Source organism: Suillus fuscotomentosus, assembly GCF_016647785.1.
Source record: "Suillus fuscotomentosus strain FC203 chromosome Unknown F5891scaffold_33, whole genome shotgun sequence".
In the NCBI taxonomy this organism is placed as follows: Eukaryota; Fungi; Basidiomycota; class Agaricomycetes; order Boletales; family Suillaceae; genus Suillus; species Suillus fuscotomentosus.
This window is the reverse complement of record NW_024539545.1, coordinates 279,934-300,534: the sequence shown is the minus strand read 5'-3', so window position 1 is coordinate 300,534 and position 20,601 is coordinate 279,934. Positions and strand designations below refer to the sequence as shown.

Genomic DNA, 20,601 nt, shown 5'->3' with positions numbered 1-20,601 from the left:
CGAATTCCAACGATTTGGAAGATAAGCAGGTAGTTATGACATGGAGACTGGGCCGATCAGAACAATCAGAGCTGGCGCTATGCCGCATCGAGTCGGGAAGCCGCGTCGTTGACAGGGCCATGGTATCACATAATTTGTCTATGGCTCTATGTCTCACTGCAGAAGGGACACGTGCTGAGGTGTTTCGAGAGAAACACAGACATTCTAGATATGAAGCTATTTCTTCACTGTAGAGACGCGTCAGACGACATGGGCCTCGATCCGAATCGCTACCACGCATTCATTCTGACCATCATCAACTGTAACCAAAAATGTTCTCACGCATCAGGGTATAGGTGCCTGGACGTTTGGATCCGACAAAACCCTCTTCCCACTAAAAGTGGGAGTCGGGGATGAGATAGTCAACTGTACTTGCTTGTATGTAAATCGACATCGTACTCCAGGTTGTCCTACTACATAACATTTATTGAGCGCACATCGAGTACGTGAGTGATTGACTACACAGGTGGGGTATCTCATCAGTCCATGCGGATGGGAACATCGATATCGTCCTTGACCCAGATACAACCATCATCACTCATCCTAAACATAGAGCCATCCACCCACCGCTTCCAAGCCATCCGATATGCCTTCTCCAAGTTCCTTGTCCATCGCTCCGTGTCGAATAAGGGCATGGTATCTCTGTTTAAGAAAAGACGCCGTCGTAGGTCAAGCAGGTCCCCACTTATTTCCCCATCGCCATTGGGTTGCACAGTGTAACACATGCTGTTCCCTAGGGCCACCGCACGTTCTTCGTATTCATCCCTACTGGATACCACCATGTACTCGCCAAACCCCGTAGCACTGGCCAAGCTCGCAGCGACCCTAGAAGACATCTTGTGTCGATGACTAGGCCAGGTGCAAGCAATTATCGGCGTGCCAGCCCAGAGCACGCTGGATAATATACAGTCAATTTCAACCTCGTGGGATATGAATGCAACCACTCACTCGGCTGCTACAGTGTGCGCGCTACACTAATAAACAAGTCAGCCTGTGCAGGGGGCGCTAATCGTCAAAGACTTACTTCTGACGTGTCCAGAAATAGATCGGGAACTCGGCATCGGTAGATGTGATAGTCTTTTTCAGCAACATCCGTGAACCTGATACGTGATGTTATCTCGTCGCCTGCCCACTCCTTGGCAGTTTGGATCAGGTAGGCTTCTCCAGCAGTGGGAAATCGCAGTAACCAAAGAATGCTACATGGAACCCGGGCTAGAATACGAAGCCAAGTTGCAAATATGTTCTGACACGAACTCAGCGACCCGTTGACGATATCAAGTACTGCCAGAGACTCACGGGGTCGATCTGTTTGGTCGCTGTTTGTTAGTTGTTCACGTATAATGAAATTGCAGTCCAAACCTTATACAACTTTGTGGTTTAAAGACAAAAATCAACAACAGCAAGTGAACAACAGCGAAAGGACACGTACTTGATTGAAATTGGCAAAAATGATAGCATTCCTAGAACAAGGATGAAAATGGGCTGTAAGAACACGGTAGCGGCACCTACAAGGGTAAATCAGGAAACAGGGCTCGTCTAAGATCTGTTCTACACTTGATTTCATCATTCCATAGCTTTTCCGCTGGCATCTGAGCACGCTCCTCGACAGAAAGATTTTCGCCATGTCGATAAGACTGTTTGTGGTCGGTGACAAAATATGTATGCTAACGAAAGGGTTCGAAGCTAAAGACGCCCAGGCAGCAGTAAAAGAATCTAAACCTACTGGCATATATATTGGACACTCCGCGCTAAATTCATATTAGCCTGGATTTGAAGTAAATGTCTAGAACATACTAGATCCAATGGGGAGAAGATGATTCTGGATCACCCTCCTCTCCTACTGGAACCCCAAAATCACTGTGCTGGCAGCAATAATTTAGGCTTTGTTTTCGATATGCTTGAACCCGTGCAAATAGGTCGACAGGACATGTGATGCTATCACAGACGAGATAGTCGCACCAGCCTGAGCAAGATGATAGGTCAGGGTGGCAATGGTCAGGACTATATAGGGTAAAAACCCACTGGCTGCCAATGTTCCAGCATAACCCATCAACGAGATCTGAACGGGACTTGGCCTTGCAGCGAAGATCTCGTTCCTCGCTCCTCTGGTATAACCACCCAAGTCGACAACTATGCTATTGCATCAATGGCACGTCCTGAAGGAGGTATGCGACGCACGGATATGTATATGATCCTCTTCAATCCTGTTAACTATGTCTACACTTGACCACGAAGAGACGTCGAGAAAGTTGAAGTCGCCGTGCTCAAAGTACTGTCGGAAGACTGACCCATCTGACGGGCTCGTCGCATATAGGAAGACGCAGAACCGATCCTGGTCGTGCAGCTGGAAAACCGACTTCATTAAATGACTTAAGGGATGGTCACTATGCTCTTGTCAGCATTAGCGCGAGAAACAAAGCATCAGCTAGTTGTACCTAAAGTCGCTGGACACATAGCCGACGTTAATACGCCGTTTCCACGGAGGCCGCGGCAGTAATGGCACTCTGTCTGGTGATATCTGCGTCATTATATTATGTGACACACGAAGGGCATTTCTGTGTGCGATGCGTCGAATGGTGCGGCTAGGCAGTGGAAGCGTGAACTTATCGGGGGATGTAAGCTAAAAATTGAAAGACATTGACGTGGACTTGACATACAGTATGAAAAGGTAGTACAGTTGGAACTTTTTGTAAGGACGCCGAGGAAAGGACAAAGCCAAACAGCTTCGCAGTAGGAGCTGCCCTTGGTTGTGAATATGATGCCTCTTCACTGTAGAGTGTCTCTCCATAAGTTTCGACGTAACGTCGGTGTTGCATCCTAGTCCGGTACCAGTCGATAAGACGTATAAGGAAACTCCCTTCGTTGAGGAGAGGTTGTCGCCCATCAGAAACATCTGTGAAAAGGTAAAATCGGTGAACCCATCTTCTCAAGCTGTGGTCGCATTGAGGTCTTGATGTAGTTAAGGCTACATTGAGAAGCCAGTCATCAACACTCCTCTCACCGAGGATGCCTATGTTCTGACGATGAAGCTCCGAAAGGTTCTCTTCACATATCACTATGGTGTTTGTCAACCAATGGTCTGCGGAATGTTGAGCTTGTATTGGTGCAAAAGGTCACACATTACCTCGCGCTGTCCAGTTACAGACTGCGTTCATAGACATGCTCAATCCACAGTAGGCATCGACCAGGCCTGCATTTATGGTTACAGCCTTAAGGTAATAAGGAATCGCATCTGCAGGACGGCCCTGCGAAGCCAAGACGTTTGGATACAGCAGCTCGTCTGAGAAGCAAGTAATGCTTACCATATCTTTCAGGGTATTTGCCATGTTGACCAGTGCAATGTCTAATTCAGGGTGTAGTTGCAGAGCGTAGTTGAAAACCCTTTAATTTTTTATGCATATGTAAGTCTTCACAGATGTTGGTACAACTCACCCAACTGCACAGGTATTGTGGCCAGCGTCTTTCAGCAGCGAGCCGAAATTCGAAAGTAAATGGGGATGCGTGGGATCGATTTGCAACCCTTTCTCGTAATAAAGGCGGGCAACATCCCTTCCACAAGCGACTCGTGGCGTATTTGAAGCCGCATTGCTGCTCATGCCGCACAGGACAACACCAGTATCATTGAATGCAGAGGCACTCGGAAACAATGATAGCGCAAGATAGTGAAGCAGGAGAACCAGCGCATCACTGGAACAATGCGGAATATCAAGACCGAGGTCAGCAATCAATGCGCCTTCCTGAATGCGCCGTGCAAGGGTAAGCAACGCAGATGAGGTTGCAGTCTTGACTTCATAAGTCGATTGACCAGAGTGAAGTGCAGCCCATACATCAGAAGTGGTATGTGGGGAAGCAAAAACGACAACCGACAGCATCTGCGCCTGATCTGGAAAAAGTACGACATTGGGCAGTGTTCCGGTAATGGGATCCAGCATAGCATGAATGAAGCCGTCACTGGCATGATGGACTGCATGCACTAGTGCCAAGCTAGTGTCGTCGAAATGTGGAAGATGGTTGGTGCTAGCACGATCTTGGATTGCGTCCAAGATATTATTCGGTTCTGGTGATGGCGGTAGCGTGGAAAATGCAAGCGATGCAAACCAGCTGGCAAGAATGATATCTCGGAATGTCAACGTGGTTCCTGAGGACAGCGGCGGTGAAAGACGGATACCCGTTTCAATCGCATTCACATAATGACGAAGAGTGGATGGTGTGTTGCCATCTACTTTTTCTTGAATGTTCGCAACGGATGTGAAGACGTTCAGAAGACGATGAGCATGCTGAGGAGTTGCTGACGCCAGCAGTCTATCATTTGCTGCATTCAAATGGGTACATAATTCACGGTAAAACAGCAATGCTTGCTCTGATAATGTTGGTGATATCATGAGTTCAGATAACAGGGCGTCCTGCTTGCCCATTTAAACAAAGAATCAAGAAATGTACTGGTAACGTACCAAGAAATCCCAGTCCGGGGTATCACTCTGTAGGCATGCAAAGATGTCGTTACTAGCGGCTTTATGGGTTGTAGACCTCATCGTTGGAGAAGGTGGTCAAGTTGCGTCTCACCCAAAGACGCCCGTGGTGCAGAGTTCATAGCCGCGTCATCGGGTCATTTTTGGCCAATCCGAATGAGGGTCATACTACAGCTGTGCATCTTGCGTAAGGCTTGCACCCTAATGTTTGTCTTATGGTTCGACGTATTGTCCGCTGTGGGAGACTGTGGAGAACGAAGCATCGGCATTTCGGCATCAAAAGGTATCTGTATATTCAGACGAATGATGGAAGAAACAGGTACTGCTAGGCTGGAAGCGTTACTTTCTTTGGCAGGAGATCGCCACCATTTCGAGGAATCGCGTTTTGGGACTGCATGTATGCCGAAGACAGCGTGGGAGTGGAGACTGACCTACAACGACACATCGTCTACCCTCATCATCCTACACTCATTGCCACATCTGCACCTGGTTTATCCACTTTGGGCTTTTTGGAGGCATCTAGGACCTTGGTCTTCAGAGAGACCATCATAGCCCGGAAAGCTTCCTCGCCACCGGGGTAAACTTTCTCCAACGAACCACAACAAAGGTCAGACTCCAATGCGAGGTTCAGCAATTCGATTAAGTGCCCGTTTATGGGATCAATGCTTAGTGCCTTCGTGATGGACGTTAGGGATGGACGTAAGGAACAAACCATGCCAAAGGTTGCAGCATACCTCGTGATATTTGATGATTGCCTTATCTATTTCTCCGAGGAGATGATACACCATGGCCAGATAACCAAGACCCTGAGGATGTTGGGGTTCAATTTCTAACACATGCTGATAGTTTGTCTTGGCCATCTCATAATTCCTGGGACAAGCACGTCAGCTGTGCACGCTCTCGAGCAACCTAAACTAAACTAACTTCAACTTTCTATAACAAGTTCCGAGATTGAGGTATGTTGTCGTCCATGACATCTGGGAGCTTTGCGTCACTTGAGCAAGTTCGAGCGAACGTTTGAAAAGATCCGCTGCTCGCTGGTAGCTGCTGATTGAATCAGCATGAGCCTCAGAAGATTGGCTCAGCGCTGTGCTCACTCTCCGTGCGTGAATGCCATAACTCCCAATTCATTGATAAGAAGAGGGTCTCCATCACATGTGGCATAGGCAGCGTTCAACGCTTCATCGGCTAACAAATGATTGGACAGCATAATTTGCTCCATGCCCACAAATAGCAATGGTAAATGAGAACTGGGCTTCTTCAGCACGTCTATCACGACTCAGCTGATCGAGAACAACCTCACCCTGTGAACATGCGAGCACAGGTCGAATACGCAGTGACAGCATGGTCATGCTCGCCTTCCATCGCAAACGTGTGGGCAAACGCGATCCATGCAGGCCCAAACCGTGGATCCATAAGTGATGTTTTACTGTGGATGTGGATGCTTCACAAGCATGCGAAGAAAGAAGCTCTGATAGACTCACCTGAAGTACTGTCGGGCTTGCGGCCATTTCCCTGATGCAAGATACCAAACTCCAACTGCATACCAGCTAATGGGGTTTTCAGGTTCCCGCTCCACAAGTTCATGTGCTAGAATAAAGAGTTTTGAGTGAAGATGGTTGAGATGGTACATGCAGGCAATGTGCAATGGCATGGTAGGATCATGAATAGAAACCAGCCCCAATATCCTGTGAAGAGACATCTGAGATGAATTTAAACTCCTTTCGACAAGTGTTCTAACCTTGTCGTGATAGTATAACAATCAGCCCAGCGGAATTGAGCATAGAGTGCATCAGCAAAACTGAATAACACATCGGGATTGTCAGAAAGTCCAAATTCCTCGACAAGACGTCTCCGGGTCAGGGCATGCTCTTCTGCATGTTTATACTTCCGCAATTGAGAAGTGTATATCAGCTGCACAAAATCGGCATCGTCTTGCGTTTGTTCCCTGTAAGCGAGACCCTGGATAAACTCCCATTCTATGGCAGTCAAATACCAGGAAATGAGCAATGATACTTGTGGCCTAACCTTCGTCCGGAGTCATCATTTCACCACTGACTAGTTGGTCGAATGCATCATAACATTTGACGTCCAAAGTTAATGCCTCCATGAAGCAAAGCTTTGCTTGGTCTCCACGGTTCAGCTTAAGCATAAGTATGCCACGCAAATGGCACATGGATGCTTCGACCTACACAACCAAACAAGAGTTCAAATGTTGTGGTCGGGAATGTATATCCGCTTACCTTGATGCCACCATCGACATTCGGCACGGCAGGCCCACTCCTTGCTGAATGATCTGTTAGTAGATGGCAGCAGTCGTACATGATTGATATCAACCTGAATGACGGAATGGATTCGCTTCACCGAGCATCTCCGTCGCGTCTGTCCAATTCCCTTGCCGCACTTGGCACTGCGCAGCAAGATATCTGCAGGCTACACTCATGTCCACAAGTCTTGATACGGAATCCTGTAACTCTTCAGGAATTTGCATCATGCCAACGTCACCCATTGGCAATTGAGGCATTATACTTGTGTCAGGGTGCCCCTCCTTGCCTTTGCCTTTTGTGTCTGCAGTCAAACTACCCATTTTAAGATCGTCTACTAGCCTGTGTTCAAGGCCATTCAAGGGTGCACTCTGCACGTTTGGTGTCATCGCAGGAAAGGGCCTAGTCAAGAGTCTTTCAGCACGCGCGTACTGATGGGTCATGAAGTAAGTCTGAGCTAGCCAAAACGCGTCATTTGCGTCATCTACACGTCACAGAAGATACATCAATAATAAGAACAGTCAGAGCAATAGCAATCATCGAGGCGGCGCGACTTACTGGTCCATGACAGTATCTTATCTCCCCAGAAGGCGGCAGTTTCATACAGATGCTGCATCAAAGCATCGTGCCGCCACAGCCTCATCCGGTCAATCATCCCCCATTCGCCATCGTCATTGTCAGATTCCATCTCAGTGTCCTGAAAAACATCCATGGAATCATTCGCAAGGGGATGACGGCCTATGCTCTCTTTCGCTCGCCGATATCGCCGAAGCGAGGATCTTGGCGAGCTTGGAAGCATAGAACGATTTGGATCAAGCGCAAGGGGTCGACCTGAGCCACTCATATCCGCCGCAGAGAATGAGGAAATGATTGGTTGCGGGCCAAACGAGAAGGATGATCCTATTGAAACTCGATTACGCGAACTTGCTGTCGATGGAAGACGAGGTATTTGCGGGACGACAAAAGCACCAGCTGGCGGGGGCGTCGAGGTCATGTTACAGTCAATATTACTTCGCCTTCGAAGGGGCTCCGGCAACCATTGGCAGCAAGGTAAGATTACGTAAGAAATAAAACTATGTAACAAGTTCCTTCATTTTGCAGCACACCGCGACTCCAACATGAAATATCATTTGGTAATGTCCGAAGCAAACATTTGGAATATAGAAAGGCTTGTAGACAATCCTTCTTGCAACGACACGATGCTTCAGCTTGAATACGCTATTCACAATGTTTTGACAAACTGAAAGTAGTATACTTACCTCGGACAGACGGAGGTGAGCCTGCATTTTTTCATCCCCGCAATGCCTCATTGATCAGCGCTCCCGGCAGCGAGAAAACGAGTACATAGTCGAGGTTGGAGACAGGCCGTGGATAATGTAACACACCCTCGCGAGCTCCCCGGTGAAACCATCAGATTCCCCTACACGAGATTAGCTAACGCTCATTTCATCGCACTAGTGACACAGGCATCTCCCGAATTTTGCATATGAACCGGGCATCCGAGGTATTCGCACAGATCTTGGACATCTACGATGGAGCAGCAGGAGGCAATGTCGGAAGTCTGAAACGTAATGGAGATCCCGCCGGCGCATCAATTTTGATGTCTGCCCTGTTTATAGGCGCCTCGTTGATTGCTTCTGCATTACATAAAATAATATTCCAACAAGTGGACAAGTAAGACTGTCGGTCTGTAATCGTCGGGGAAGAACTTGGACCCGACCAAACCAACTTTCCCCCATGCGTCAACCATGAAGTTAGCCCAAAAGACCACCCAGAGCCAAGTCCACAACAAGCCCAAAAATCCATCGACACGTAAGCCCGTACGTTTCTTCCATATGCCTTCCAGAATTAGGCCGATGGCCTGCATGAAGAAGAACCCAAACACAACAACAGGGTGACCACCTCGTTCCATTGCCTTCAATCCAAGATAGTGCAGAGCGCCTGAGATGAGGAATGCGCCCACGACCCCTCCGGTGCGACCAAGTAGGTATGACAATGGTCGAGCACCGACTGATATGAAGCACTCCCGGAACAATTGATGCCACTTGTGACCCCAAAAACTGGTCAGCGATGTCGAAAGCCACGGAGCATCAAACAAGGGCGGCCATTGAGATGGTGCTTGTCTGAATAACAAGACGAACTCAATAGCGTGTATCTGATACACCAATTCAATCACAAAATATGCTGTCCAACCAGAGAGGATCGTAATGATAGTAGACCGGGTATAGCGACTGAGAGGCGGCAGCGATGGATCAAATATTGTGCCTCCTTCAATTGATCCGAATGTTTCTGGAGAAAAATCGCGAGCGGCTCCAGAGGTAGCATCAAATGCGAGCGCATAGAACAGTAGCTTCGCGAGAGTGATGAGCAGGAACTTTAATGTTGACTTTGTTCCAAGACTGCTCTCAGGAATGCGCAAGCCTTCCGCCCAATCCCACCCAATCCCGCGAAGGTTAACTGATAGATCCCACACGTTCCAGATGGCGGTATATAGTGGGGTATTCTCAATATTGGTAAACTGGTTGCTTGTGCTGCCTGACATGGTATCACCATGGAAATTGTTGTTTGGTTGCAAAGTCATTCGTTTGTATGGTTTTTTTGCAAAAGCCCAAGCAGTCGATCGCATCGAAAGGGTGAATATGGCAAGCTGAGTTGTAATACTTGAATGAGACAGAGCCCCTCGTGATATGTTATTCGGTACACTCACAACTAAGCCTTGATTGAGAAAACGGTAGTTGGGAATGCCGAACGAAAAATCGAGCGACGAGCCAGCTCGATATGCGCACAGCAATATAACTGGAAGAAGCGCAAAGCGGATCGTTGCAGTGCGTTTTCTTTGAACGAGCACGCCCATTGCAAGGTACGATACAAAGGCCGGCAAGAAAAATGTTGAAAGAGTTGATACCGACAACGAAACTCTCTCCTGGGGTACAAGCAGTCTAAAGAGGCTGGCCATGCTGAGAGCTTTTGTCAATGATGAACTACTATGAACATGGGAAATGCAGTATACCCTGTAATGTATGTCCAATTGATGAACTGCACAATCTGATGTGCTGACAGCAAGACAAACTTCGTCCGGTGCAGTGCACGAACGTTGCTACGGCATCATTAGAGTTTAGAACCACACTAGACAAATGGAGATAAGGTCTCTTTATCATAGGCTACATCAAGGCCTCAAACTCAAAGTTGCCTCAATCTAAGTAAAGTTCCAACTCACAAATTCGAAACGTCCATGAATGTGATTCAAAGAATAATCACGCTCAACGGCAACAAAGAAGTTCTACGCGATGAAAGTCGCTTTCCGCATGGTATCTCTCACATACCATCGTTTCCTCGGATCGCCCTCGTAACGAACACTCCAACTTCCTGGATAGCCCAATCCATAGCCCACGCATTGTCCCCGTTGATTAGAATCTGGCCTCCAATAAGCAGGAGGCGGCCGTTCGTAAGACCGCTTCTTCTTAACTGCTTTGGTGTGTGTCTTGCGATGTAGTTGCAAATCCTCAGGGAAAGCAGTAGGGAAAACAATGCAGGTTGCCCGCAATGAATGTGGGGAGTCGATGGCACCAGGTATTGTTGGTGCAATTGCCTGCCTACGCACTGTTCTGTGTCGATGACTTTCGGTGACCATCACTGCAGGGTGAGGAATTGGTAAATTGCCTTTCATACGAATGACTTTCTTGTTGTCTTGTACAAATGGCTGAATGGGATGATTTCTACAACGCCAAAATTTGTGGATATTGCATATTACGCACATTGATGTGCTTTTGCGACGGCACGTCTGGCCGTGCAAAGTCTACGGCTACAGCCTGGGCGCGTCTCATCCGTTCGTCAGCTTGGATAGGATTGTCTTCGCAATCAGGTGGTCTTGTTCTTCAGACAAGGAGAATCATGAGGGAAGAAAAAATTCAATGTGAAATGGAGTACTTTGGCCTGGGTGGAGGTTTCGGGATAGTTGATATGATCCTTGGAGGTGCTGTACTGGAAAGCAGACGAAACGCTGTATAGATGAGCCGTTATGGAGCATTTCTTACACGTTTGGATACATACATATTAGACCGTCCTGTAAGTCCGGTGGTGGTAGCTCGCTCCCATTGCATCGCCTCTTCTTCCTACAAGGATGACTAGGAGCTGTTGATAGAAACTTCTCAAACTCCGAGAAGAGGAGCTCATGCAGCTTGCGCTTCGAAGTCGTGACCTCAACATCAGATGTACCGTCCGCGTCAATAAAGGGGTCTACATCAGACCTAAGCTGTGCTCGAGACACAAGCTCAAAGCCTTGACCTTGGAGGTGCGGATTAGCGAACTTTGGGATCATGAAGTAGACGAGTTGTTGTGGTTTGTTGTCCAAAAGCTTCTGAAGAGTACTGATCTACTAATATAGTAATCATAGCTAGGTCACCGGCACTTGAACTATACTCGAAAAATCATCGACATGGCCCCAAAATCGTCGCTCAAGTCGGCTTCAAAAACGTCGATTTCAAATCCTGGAAAACGAACATCGTTTTCTGCTGATCTAATTTCCAAGCCGAAGCCAATACCGAAACCTGCGAAGGAGCCTGAAGTTATTTCAGAAAAAAGTGAAGACTCGGATGCCGAGGACGATGAACATCTTTATGGTTTCTCAACAGACGAGGATGATTCATCCGACGATGATGCAGTGGCTGATGAAGAGGTGGATATCGGGCGACTACCTACTGTCGCCAAGGATGATGCAACAGTAAAGAGGAAACTTGAGAAAGCAAAACGGCATCCAGTGAGTGTATCTACCAGTCATTGACATGCTATCTCTTACACTGGAATAGACTCAAGACCGAGGTGTAATATACATGGGCTGCCTACCACATGGGTTCTACGAAGATCAGTTGAAAGGATATCTCTCTCAATTCGGGGATGTAACAAGATTGCGTATCTCACGGAACAAAAAGGTACTCAAATTGTCGCGGTGGTTGGCATTATCTGAGGGTGAATCAGACTGGCAGATCAAAACACTACGGTTTTGTCGAGTTCGACTCGGCGTCCGTCGCGCAAATTGTCGCAGAGACGATGGATAACTATTTGTTGATGGGCCATATACTTAAGTGCAAGATAATACCCAAGGAGAAGGTGCACCCCGAGTTGTGGGTAGGTGCAAATAAAAAGTGGAAGGCCATCCCAAGAGATCAGATTGTGCGGAAAGAACATAACAAGGTCCGTCGAATGAAAGTTTACTAACGACATGACTCAGTCCTATTGTTGGTAGCCACGAACCCAAGAAAGCATGCGAAAAGCCGAGAAGCGTCTGATTCAAAGGGAAAACGAGAGGAAGCGAAAGCTGGCCGAAGTTGGCATTAAATATGATTTCGACGCTGTCAGCTATGTAGGCCCTTTTCTCAGCGTGCAAATAGCCATGGCTTACTCCCTTGTGTCATACAGAAAAAGAAGCTGAAAACAGTGGCGTCATAATCTAAATTGACATGTATCTCGCTGTTCATCTAGCGAGGAAATATCATGTCTTCTTATAGCTCCTGCAGTGCTTGACTACCCTAGAGATTCGACTTGTGCTTAAGAAAACTTCCTCATTTTAACTCGCGGATACTCCTCTCGAATGTCCATTAGTTCCCAGCGGCAAGCTCAGACAGTATGGATAGCTCTGCGAAGTGATATGTGTTCTCCTCCAGGCCGGCAGCTGTTTGCTCTCCCATGCTAGCCCCCTGAGTGTATCGGTATCGAGGCCTGAGGGGGCTTCCGGACTTTGCGATCACTTCTCCAGAAAGTTCTGGAGAAGAAGAAACGTTGCCAATCAGTGCTAACCATGACCATGTCACCATCAACACTGTACCTTTCCGTGAAGCTTGCAGTTTCATTAACGTGTTCGGTTATCAACAGGGCGAGTTTAACTTAACATTATAGGTCATTGTAATTACATGCATTGTTTATTTAGTGCACCGATACAAAAGAGGAGACATGGAAAGTATTCATAGATAGTGAGCGTAGTCCGTGGCTAAGTTCGCAAGACACCATTTTCATGGTGTCCCGCGCACAGTGGTATTTGCCTAAGATGTCGCTTCAGGAACGCCTTGGATGTAGCCTTCCTGCTCCTCATTCGAAATGTCTTCAAGCGATCTTTGCTTTGTTTCGGGGATGAGAAGTGTCGAGAAAATACCAGTAAACATGAACAGAGCGAAAATCTCCATACTAAAACTCAAATTTAGATTCTGTGCATGGATTAGAATTTGTGCTGCTCACATATGGCCTATGAATTGGTTCTTGCCACCGATGTTAATCAGCTGAGCAAAGCCAACCTGGGATACGACAGCTCCAAGCTTGCCGGATGCAGCAGAGATACCATGTGCAGTTGATCGGTAACGGGTGGGGAAAGCCTCTCCCGGAACAACGAAAGTGGTCGTGTTAGGACCAAAGTTTTGGAAGAAGTTGGTGAGGCAGTACAGGAAGACAAAAGCTTTCCTGCCCGGGCCGGCGGTGTTCAACTTATCATAACCGAAACCTGCCGAGAATTTGTCAACTCCATGTACCTGAATTTATAGGGATGAAGTGTACGGACCCATGATAATGAAAAGGATGGTGAGTATAGTGAAGCCCATCAATTGAATGGGCTTGCGGCCCCAGGAGTCGATAAACAGGAAAGATACCCAATATCCTGGAATCAAGCCCGCGATGGAGAGGATAAGATTACCAACACAAATATTGTATAAGGTTTCATAAACAAAGAGCGATGTTTGTCCGCTAGTGGGGCTCCCAAAGTTTATTGCCGTCAAAATGGTCGAGCTGTTGAGACCAAGGCCATAGAAAGCAATCTGAACGCAAAAAAAAACTTAACTTGGAACCTCGGAGCTGAGTTGGAACTTACATCGAGAGCAAACCACGAGTAGGCAGTGCCAATCAAGACTTTCAAGTTCTTCCACTGGCCGAAGTATGCTCGGAAGTCTGCGCGGGTTGCCTTCGGGGCTTCGACAAGCTGGACGGGGGCATCTTCATTATGGACTGACTTCCCTGTTGTTAACACGTTGTCAATATCTGTCGTGGCCTGCGCAATATTGCGTTCGATGTCCATGGTAAAACGAGGAGTCTCCGGGATGGTAAGACGGAAGTAGAGTGCAATAACTCCAGGGACACATCCAAGACCAATCAAGAGACGCCAGGTATGATCGACAGGGACTCTACAAGGGAACGGAGCACTGAGAATGGAATCCTTGTATGCTTCTACAACGATTATACCGACGAGAGCGGCAGCTACATTGTGGATGATTAATTAGCCACATCATTTGGGGAGATAATATGTATCAACCAACCGAATTGGCCCCATCCTTGTGCAGCAAACACGGCAGTCATGAGACGACCACGTGAACGTGTAGCGGCGAATTCTGAGGAAATGATGGCACTCAATGGGTAGTCACCACCGATACCAATCCCCATCTATTCATGGGACTGTGAGGAGCAGACTTTGCGGAATTGGATGGTTGTGCTTACAATGAAACGCCAGACAATGATAACACCTAGAATATTTATTGCTGGAGCCTCACCAGCGAGAGCCTGACCAAATGTCGCGATGATCATGATCATTAGCTCGACGCCATCTATGAGAGCGTGGATTAATGCTATGGGTAAGCTCGGACATGAAATTGGATTTACACATCCGCTTCCGGCCGATAATATCTGCGAGCCACCCGAAAAGTACTTGGCCAACCAAGTTCCCGACGGGAGTAGCTACTTTCACACCCAAAGATTGGTTGGAGCTGAGCTGATTTTCTAGTAGGAATGACATGTAACATTGATCATAATGGAAAATTCGGGATGCTCACTTGTGTGACCATAGACAAATCCCAACATCACGGAGGCGATGTTGATAGCAAAAATGTCGTAGCTGACGGTGGATGAGCGGAGGTGGTTGTAGCACATCAATATAGAAACTTACGCATCGGTGAAGAAACCTACACTAGCTACCAGGCAAACCTTGACATGGAACCAACTAGGGGCAAGATGGACTTGTAAGAATTGAAATAAACCAAAATTGCAAGACTTACGAGAAGGGCGCATTATCGATTTCTGCTAGAGCCGCACGACGACGCTCGTCAAGCACGGTAACATTAGTACTAGTTTGCCCCTTTTCATGGTATGATGCACGACTGGATTGGTGTTCGTGGCTTGAAGTCATCGCGAGTGGGGGGTAGGTCCCTGGTAAAAACTAGTACGATAAGGGGGGAGGGGGGGATCCTGAAGGCGGTAAGTACGCACCTTCCTGCATTTTATAACGTCTGGTTTGGGTGATCATCGTTATCGATCTGGATCTACAGTGCCACCACGCCGAAACTGCAATCAGGGTTCCTTACACGTTCAATACGATCCAATGGAAAGTGCGGTATTGATGACTAATTGTTCTGCACGTTCAATATTACGATCGATATATTTACGAACGTTTTTTGCCAGAGGTCTTACATAATCAGGGTACTTACTACACAGTACTAGCCATCAATCTACGACTGATTCAGAATGACTGATACTACAGCTCCGGCCTAGCCACATCAGCTGGGACGCGCCCAATTGATTTTTTAGCTGTGCACAGTACGTACTGATACTGTCACGTACTCATGTCATTGTGGTGTGCGATGCAAGAACGTTGAATGTTCACGTTCAGCTTCAGGATATAAGGCTTAAGCTGACAAGTGACTGAACTCTAAAAGATAATATCATGCTCAGTCGCATCGGTTCCTGCCAGGATTAGTTCCGGTGATCAAGCTAAGTATAATTATAAGCTGCGTTGAAGGTCTTGGTTTATATTTTGTTGACCATAGTATCGGCGTATCTGCGACTTGATATTCCTCGACATCCGCGTCAAACCTGGTATACTCGGTCCCATGATCCGATGTGCTGACAGCTGCGTACCTCGAGGCTACGCATGTCCTGCGACGTTCACGCCGCACAGTTGGTGCCTGCTCAGAATCGAAGTTCGATTTGAGGTAAGGTCTTGGCTCGTCTTAGGCTCTTAGCTACCTACAAGCGAGTCCGAAACTCAATCAAGCACCACAAGAGTCGATGGCAATGGCTTACAGCGGCACTGTGGCAGTAACCACCCAACAAAGAAATGAGGCCTAGGTTCATCGGGTCAAGTGTGTACCCATATTTCTACGGTGTTTACATGGATCCGCCGCACAAGACACGTATATGCGGTTTCCACACGTGCTTGAACTTTACCAGTCGGAGACACAAGTGGAGCGGATCTATAATCAAATGTATGAATGACGTAAAGCTTCGTTCCTGTCTCAACATAGGCAGAACTGTGTAGTTCTGCCAGATTGACACGTGGTTACTTCCATATGAAATGACCACTCGATATCAACATGGAGTGATGAGGATGATCTACCAAACTTACGATCTCGGTCCGATTTACTCAGCGCTTAAGTCACCTGGTAGTCTAGACAGTGGCTGTGGCACGTTCCATACACATAATACTTCCGAACACCTACCAATTACCTACTAACTCCAAGCAGTACCGCTGTTCACTGTCAAAGCACGTTGGAGTCGGTCAATTGGACAACGACGCTTCGGCCAGAGATGGCTTCGAAGGTAACTCGACTCAGAGCCCTTGCGCTTTATAAGGAACTCCACCGACTGGGCAGAGATTATGAACCTTCGTATGCCTCAATTTCACATCTACCTTAAGGGTCCAACCAAATCCACATATGCACTTTAGATATGACTTCCATGGGAAGCTTAGACGCTTGTTCGAAAGTGGGTTGACTTCCACGATAATCTCGCACGACGTTATCAATGCTTCTCATTTCAACAGAAAACCGGAACCTCACTGATGACGAGGAAATAGAGAAAGCGCTCAGATTTGGAGAATATATCAAGAACGGCGAGTTAGAAGTGCTTTGAAACTCCTTGCTTCAACTCATGAAACATGTCAGAAACCCTTGCCTTGTACTCGCTCCGCAAGTATCGACACCTGAAGCGCATGTATCCTTCAAACTCTACGTCTGATACTTGACAGATCCTTATCACCTCTTGGCGTCGGCCGAATTCATTCCTGGCAGCAGATGTTGGAAGAGGAGTCTGGAAAAATAAACTGCCGTGCCTGATCATTGCTGCATTGACAGCTTCATGAATCATCGTTATCTGCTATCGTGTCGCTCCAGCAGCTGTATGGCTGACTGAACCATGCAATTTTGACTTATCCATTGGACTTGTTAAGGGAAGAATGCCTTGATGGTGCGCACTACGGACCTCGGTTTGAAATTGTTCACATATAGCCGACAACGTTCACTGAACGTGTTCAGAAACTGCGCAATGCATTTCGAGCCACAGGTGGAATTCTGTAATCCAATCAAGGTACAGTCTCAGCTTATCACCTCTCGCCGCATCCCTGAAGCTTCAGCTTCTTTCTTGAAGTGCATCAAAGAGCAGAACGCAAGGCCAAGCTGCTAGCATAGACTTCACTGTTGACCCTGGCTTTTATCGTCAACTTGAAATTGACGATTTCAGAACGTTTCAAGATCTTTGGAAGGCTTGAAGCGAGGTGCGCATAGAATGGCTGGTTGTTATTTGCTGCAAGGCCTATAGCACTGCCAGGCAGTATCGTGATGTCAGCCCAACCTGTAGTCAGGTGCACTAAGGTCGCTAGATACTACGTCAGCTCCCTCGAGGTCTAGAGTCTATAAGTACTACTTACACATGTATTTACTATTTAGTGATCAGTGGCTACTCGGAACTTCTCGGAACACGTAAGCGCGAGGGCCTAGGCACGACCTTTTCCAACTCATAACGTGGTCTTGGACAATGGTCCCCTCAGTACAGACCTCGGAGGGTTCGAGATCAGTGTCTACAGGCGTTACACTCCAAGTTAATATATGGTATCCGAGACCGGAGCTGGATTCCAAGAAACTGGCGATCCTCTTGCATCCCTGGTCGTGGCTTGGGGGCAACATGCATGAACCGTCAGTGCCATGCCAATCATCACAAACCCTTGCGGATACTGATGGTGAGTCCAAAGGACTCTGAAGGTACTCACTAGATTATTGCAACACAAGAACTACTACGTGATACGGTATAATTCCCGAGGTGTCGGCAAATCCAGTGGATGGCCTTCCCTCACAGGCAAAGCGGAAGGCGAGGATCTCAAGGCTCTCGTGCAGGAGTTCTTGGCAGAGAAACCCGAAGTTGATTCTTTGACGGTAATTGTGAGCACGACATCCTGAAAAATGTCAATGCACGCTTTGATGTAAGGCTGCAGGGATATTCTTATGGCTCTTTGATAGCCTCGCTCCATCCTGTTTTGAACCCCAAAGTGAAAACATCACACATACTGCTATCCTACCCCATCAGCCCAAGAGGATTACTGACTATGTTCCACACTGGCATGTACAGTTTGGCATTACGTGACATCTTGTGCAACCCTGATGCCAGACTCCTCCTCATATACGGAGATAAGGACGAGTTCACGAGCAAGTCGAAATATGACGAGTGGGTTGATACACTCAGGCAAACAGATGGGTTGAAGGCTAGGTTTGACATTATTCCGGTGATGAATGCGAATCACTTCTGGCAAAGTGACGGCGCTAGAATTGCGTTACAGCAGGCTGTTGACAGCTGGATATCATGATTGGCTCTGATCATGTCAATCGCTGCTTCTAATATGTTTTGTCTTGTACTACCATTAATACTGCTATAGTCATGTCCGGTCGTCCTTGTTTTCGTTATTTGCCTAGCGATATATTTGGTGCTGCCAAAATCGGATTGAGTCAGTCACTCATCAAGCTGAAAACAACCATCACCTTCTGTGTCCGCTTGATCATCACCTTTCCCAACGTATCTGCCAGTCAGGTCTTTCGAGGGTACCCTCACTCTGTAAATTTCTTTCTTTTCTTCATTCTCTTATTCTAACCTTCATCAGGGCGCGCCATGTAAGTCGTTCGTGTTCTGTCCTAACCAACGGTTCTCTGACGGATGATGTCGTGCAGGCCTCTGCCAGATGAGAGACCTCGTCAGAGCGTTGCAAATCTCATCGGACGTTTTGAGCAGCAGAACAAACGCCAGTCGTCCTCTGTTGCGCCTACGATCCCGCGCAGTTCCAGTGTGTCGTCACAAATTGCTGGTGATTCCGCAAAAGAAGATACAAAGGAGAAGAGGGAGTGGCCGCCTAAACATGTGAAATCTGCGAGTGCAGATATAACCGCGCTCACTCTGTCCTCTTCCGCCGCCACCCAGAACACGTCACCACCCATGAGCCCTCAGCCCACGACAGAGAAGCCGGCAGAGACCACCACGACCGCATCCACGCCCCCAGAACCCGCCAGGTCGCCCACAGTGAAGAAGCAAGTCTCTGGGAAGGCTACACCCATTGCTGGGTCTCGGACGAATCCAACTTCGCCTGCAAAACCACGCCCCTCTACCGCATCGGTCAAATCTCCAGTGAAGTCTCCACCTAAATCTTCACTCTCCTCCTCCATCTCTCAGCCCATCAAACCACAACATACAGGACAATCGGCTGCATCCAATACTTCCACTGTCCGTAGCACCCCCAAGTCGATTCCAAAATCAACACCTGTTACCCCTTCTCGACCGAAAACGCCTGCCGTGCATACGACCAATGCATCTCGTCCAAAGACGCCTTCCTCGGGTTTGTTTGCGCCTACAGCAGCATCTCTCGCACGTTCTCGTAATGTCCCTCCACCCGCTCCTCCACCAGTGAAGAAGGCAACACTCAGCAGCAGCGCAGCCGAACGACTGAGCAAGCCTACTGCTGCATCCATGTCGAAGGCGCGCGCTCCTCCTCATGCGGCTAGTCCTATTCGTACTGTCAAATCGACGTCTACAGGTCTCACTCCCCGCGGTCCGTCAAAACTTAGGGTAGGATTAGCACCTGCAAGGATGAATGAAGCGAAGGTACAAGAGGATGCAGCCAAGGTTTCTACCAACAATGTTGAGCATCAGCTCGATCATCTAGAAAGCGGATATTCTGACAATGGCCACGACCTAGAGGAAACCGTGAATTCAGAAGGAATTGCCGATTTGCATGAAGTTCGTGATCACGTCGACGAGGTATCAGCCGTAGGGGTCCGAAGCGTTGTAGGGGAAGTTGTAGAGAGTATCGTGGAAGTCTTGCATCCCGAGGCAACACATGCTGAGATTCATGTTGACGCAATGGTGGACGACGTTCCCCAAGTTTCTGAGCCTGAAGTGCACCCCGAAGCTCTGGTCGAAGAACCGCCGTCCCATGGGGATGCCAACTCCGATGGTTCAATTGAGTCTCAAGAGCTCGCCACAGAAGAAACTGTGCATAGCGCAGGGTCTGAGGTCCCTGCAGTTGACGACGACATCGAAGACATGGTGGTCATGCTGGAGAGTGTCGTTTTATCGAAGCACCGACCCCAAAGCATTGTCAGCATCCCGGATGAGCACGGAGAAATTCCTGATGAGGATCAGTCGTAATGACCTAGGTCCACCAGTAACATTGTAAATGAATCCGTCGTCTATCATGTGCATAATGGTTGGTGGTGAGTGATCATCTCTGTTGCATGGACCTGGGCGCTAAAACGATATCGCTCAGAGGTCTTCCCCAATACGTTCATTTAGTGGTTCTGCATTGCCGATTCTGACCTTTCTTCCTTGTTATTTTGCTCTGACACTTTGCTTTGCTGCCTTTTCTCGACTTCTGCCATGAATTTTCTTACTGCATCGCCGCTGCAGCCAACGCGTGTTGTTATGCGTCATCACACCCATTCTGTTACTTTCGTGAAGTCCGTTTGGAGCTCATCCACTTTTACATTACATCTGGCTCCGGGATACAGCATACCCTGACTTCCCGCACATACAGTTTTAGGAACAAATCG

General features: G+C 47.8%; 8 protein-coding genes across 8 annotated transcripts; 3 read left to right on the top strand and 5 right to left on the bottom strand.

The window, feature by feature from the left end:
* Positions 1-518: 518 nt before the first annotated feature.
* F5891DRAFT_1129002 (glycosyltransferase family 41 protein) lies at positions 519-4,571 on the bottom strand (the record flags this gene model as incomplete). The annotated part of the gene is made up of 12 exons (XM_041364343.1): positions 519-959; positions 1,064-1,292; positions 1,549-1,703; positions 1,881-2,002; positions 2,062-2,169; positions 2,218-2,423; positions 2,475-2,641; positions 2,697-3,133; positions 3,164-3,284; positions 3,342-3,420; positions 3,472-4,316; positions 4,491-4,571. The coding sequence occupies 12 exons, from the start codon at positions 4,569-4,571 to the stop codon at positions 519-521; spliced, it is 2,991 nt and encodes a 996-aa protein (XP_041224945.1).
* A 394-nt stretch (positions 4,572-4,965) lies between these two features.
* On the bottom strand, positions 4,966-7,484 carry F5891DRAFT_953854 (uncharacterized protein; the record flags this gene model as incomplete). The annotated part of the gene is made up of 11 exons (XM_041375218.1): positions 4,966-5,181; positions 5,243-5,378; positions 5,433-5,552; positions 5,606-5,758; positions 5,812-5,937; positions 5,993-6,196; positions 6,250-6,487; positions 6,537-6,696; positions 6,752-6,795; positions 6,846-7,256; positions 7,331-7,484. The coding sequence occupies 11 exons, from the start codon at positions 7,482-7,484 to the stop codon at positions 4,966-4,968; spliced, it is 1,962 nt and encodes a 653-aa protein (XP_041224944.1).
* Positions 7,485-8,345: 861 nt separating this feature from the next.
* On the bottom strand, positions 8,346-9,828 carry F5891DRAFT_408423 (membrane bound O-acyl transferase family-domain-containing protein). Its single transcript, XM_041371722.1, has 2 exons — positions 9,480-9,828; positions 8,346-9,419 (listed from the first exon to the last, which is right to left on the bottom strand). Exons 1-2 carry the CDS (start codon positions 9,726-9,728, stop codon positions 8,415-8,417), a joined length of 1,254 nt encoding a protein of 417 aa, XP_041224943.1. The 5' UTR covers positions 9,729-9,828; the 3' UTR covers positions 8,346-8,414.
* A 57-nt stretch (positions 9,829-9,885) lies between these two features.
* Positions 9,886-11,138, bottom strand: F5891DRAFT_1039097 (uncharacterized protein). The gene is made up of 4 exons (XM_041361929.1): positions 10,823-11,138; positions 10,700-10,772; positions 10,528-10,645; positions 9,886-10,472 (listed from the first exon to the last, which is right to left on the bottom strand). Exons 1-4 carry the CDS (start codon positions 11,088-11,090, stop codon positions 10,053-10,055), a joined length of 879 nt encoding a protein of 292 aa, XP_041224942.1. The 5' UTR covers positions 11,091-11,138; the 3' UTR covers positions 9,886-10,052.
* Positions 11,139-11,142: 4 nt separating this feature from the next.
* F5891DRAFT_1173693 (uncharacterized protein) lies at positions 11,143-12,635 on the top strand. Its single transcript, XM_041365634.1, has 5 exons — positions 11,143-11,528; positions 11,578-11,700; positions 11,747-11,962; positions 12,015-12,131; positions 12,188-12,635. Exons 1-5 carry the CDS (start codon positions 11,208-11,210, stop codon positions 12,215-12,217), a joined length of 807 nt encoding a protein of 268 aa, XP_041224941.1. The 5' UTR covers positions 11,143-11,207; the 3' UTR covers positions 12,218-12,635.
* Positions 12,634-14,978, bottom strand: F5891DRAFT_1039094 (major facilitator superfamily domain-containing protein). Its single transcript, XM_041361928.1, has 10 exons — positions 14,797-14,978; positions 14,688-14,741; positions 14,575-14,636; positions 14,405-14,521; positions 14,243-14,349; positions 14,065-14,188; positions 13,623-14,005; positions 13,317-13,569; positions 13,001-13,259; positions 12,634-12,949 (listed from the first exon to the last, which is right to left on the bottom strand). The coding sequence occupies exons 1-10, from the start codon at positions 14,925-14,927 to the stop codon at positions 12,808-12,810; spliced, it is 1,632 nt and encodes a 543-aa protein (XP_041224940.1). The 5' UTR covers positions 14,928-14,978; the 3' UTR covers positions 12,634-12,807.
* A 1,343-nt stretch (positions 14,979-16,321) lies between these two features.
* On the top strand, positions 16,322-17,173 carry F5891DRAFT_408356 (uncharacterized protein; the record flags this gene model as incomplete). Its single annotated transcript, XM_041371721.1, has 4 exons — positions 16,322-16,404; positions 16,464-16,501; positions 16,560-16,628; positions 16,681-17,173. The coding sequence occupies 4 exons, from the start codon at positions 16,325-16,327 to the stop codon at positions 16,758-16,760; spliced, it is 267 nt and encodes an 88-aa protein (XP_041224939.1). The 3' UTR covers positions 16,761-17,173.
* A 337-nt stretch (positions 17,174-17,510) lies between these two features.
* F5891DRAFT_1039087 (Alpha/Beta hydrolase protein) lies at positions 17,511-18,500 on the top strand. Its single transcript, XM_041361927.1, has 3 exons — positions 17,511-17,706; positions 17,763-17,949; positions 18,003-18,500. Exons 1-3 carry the CDS (start codon positions 17,549-17,551, stop codon positions 18,369-18,371), a joined length of 714 nt encoding a protein of 237 aa, XP_041224938.1. The 5' UTR covers positions 17,511-17,548; the 3' UTR covers positions 18,372-18,500.
* Positions 18,501-20,601: the final 2,101 nt, after the last annotated feature.

Excerpts from the sequence above, each read along its gene's own strand:
- F5891DRAFT_408423 (XM_041371722.1), bottom strand. The coding sequence starts at position 9,728 with ATGGCCAGCCTCTTTAGACTGCTTGTACCCCAGGAGAGAGTTTCGTTG. Across the intron at positions 9,420-9,479 it reads TTCTCAATCAAGGCTTAGTT|CTTGCCATATTCACCCTTTC; the intron begins GTGAGTGTACCG and ends ATTACAACTCAG.
- F5891DRAFT_1039097 (XM_041361929.1), bottom strand. The coding sequence starts at position 11,090 with ATGATCCCAAAGTTCGCTAATCCGCACCTCCAAGGTCAAGGCTTTGAG. Across the intron at positions 10,646-10,699 it reads AAACCTCCACCCAGGCCAAA|AACAAGACCACCTGATTGCG; the intron begins GTACTCCATTTC and ends CCTTGTCTGAAG. Across the intron at positions 10,473-10,527 it reads CGTCGCAAAAGCACATCAAT|CCATTTGTACAAGACAACAA; the intron begins GTGCGTAATATG and ends CATCCCATTCAG.
- F5891DRAFT_1173693 (XM_041365634.1), top strand. The coding sequence starts at position 11,208 with ATGGCCCCAAAATCGTCGCTCAAGTCGGCTTCAAAAACGTCGATTTCA. Across the intron at positions 11,963-12,014 it reads TGCGGAAAGAACATAACAAG|CCACGAACCCAAGAAAGCAT; the intron begins GTCCGTCGAATG and ends TATTGTTGGTAG. Across the intron at positions 12,132-12,187 it reads ATTTCGACGCTGTCAGCTAT|AAAAAGAAGCTGAAAACAGT; the intron begins GTAGGCCCTTTT and ends TGTGTCATACAG.
- F5891DRAFT_1039094 (XM_041361928.1), bottom strand. The coding sequence starts at position 14,927 with ATGACTTCAAGCCACGAACACCAATCCAGTCGTGCATCATACCATGAA. Across the intron at positions 14,742-14,796 it reads ATCGATAATGCGCCCTTCTC|TTGGTTCCATGTCAAGGTTT; the intron begins GTAAGTCTTGCA and ends TCTTGCCCCTAG. Across the intron at positions 14,350-14,404 it reads TATCGGCCGGAAGCGGATGT|ATGGCGTCGAGCTAATGATC; the intron begins GTAAATCCAATT and ends ACGCTCTCATAG.
- F5891DRAFT_1039087 (XM_041361927.1), top strand. The coding sequence starts at position 17,549 with ATGGTCCCCTCAGTACAGACCTCGGAGGGTTCGAGATCAGTGTCTACA. Across the intron at positions 17,707-17,762 it reads GGGGGCAACATGCATGAACC|GACTCTGAAGGTACTCACTA; the intron begins GTCAGTGCCATG and ends GTGAGTCCAAAG. Across the intron at positions 17,950-18,002 it reads TTGATTCTTTGACGGTAATT|GGATATTCTTATGGCTCTTT; the intron begins GTGAGCACGACA and ends GTAAGGCTGCAG.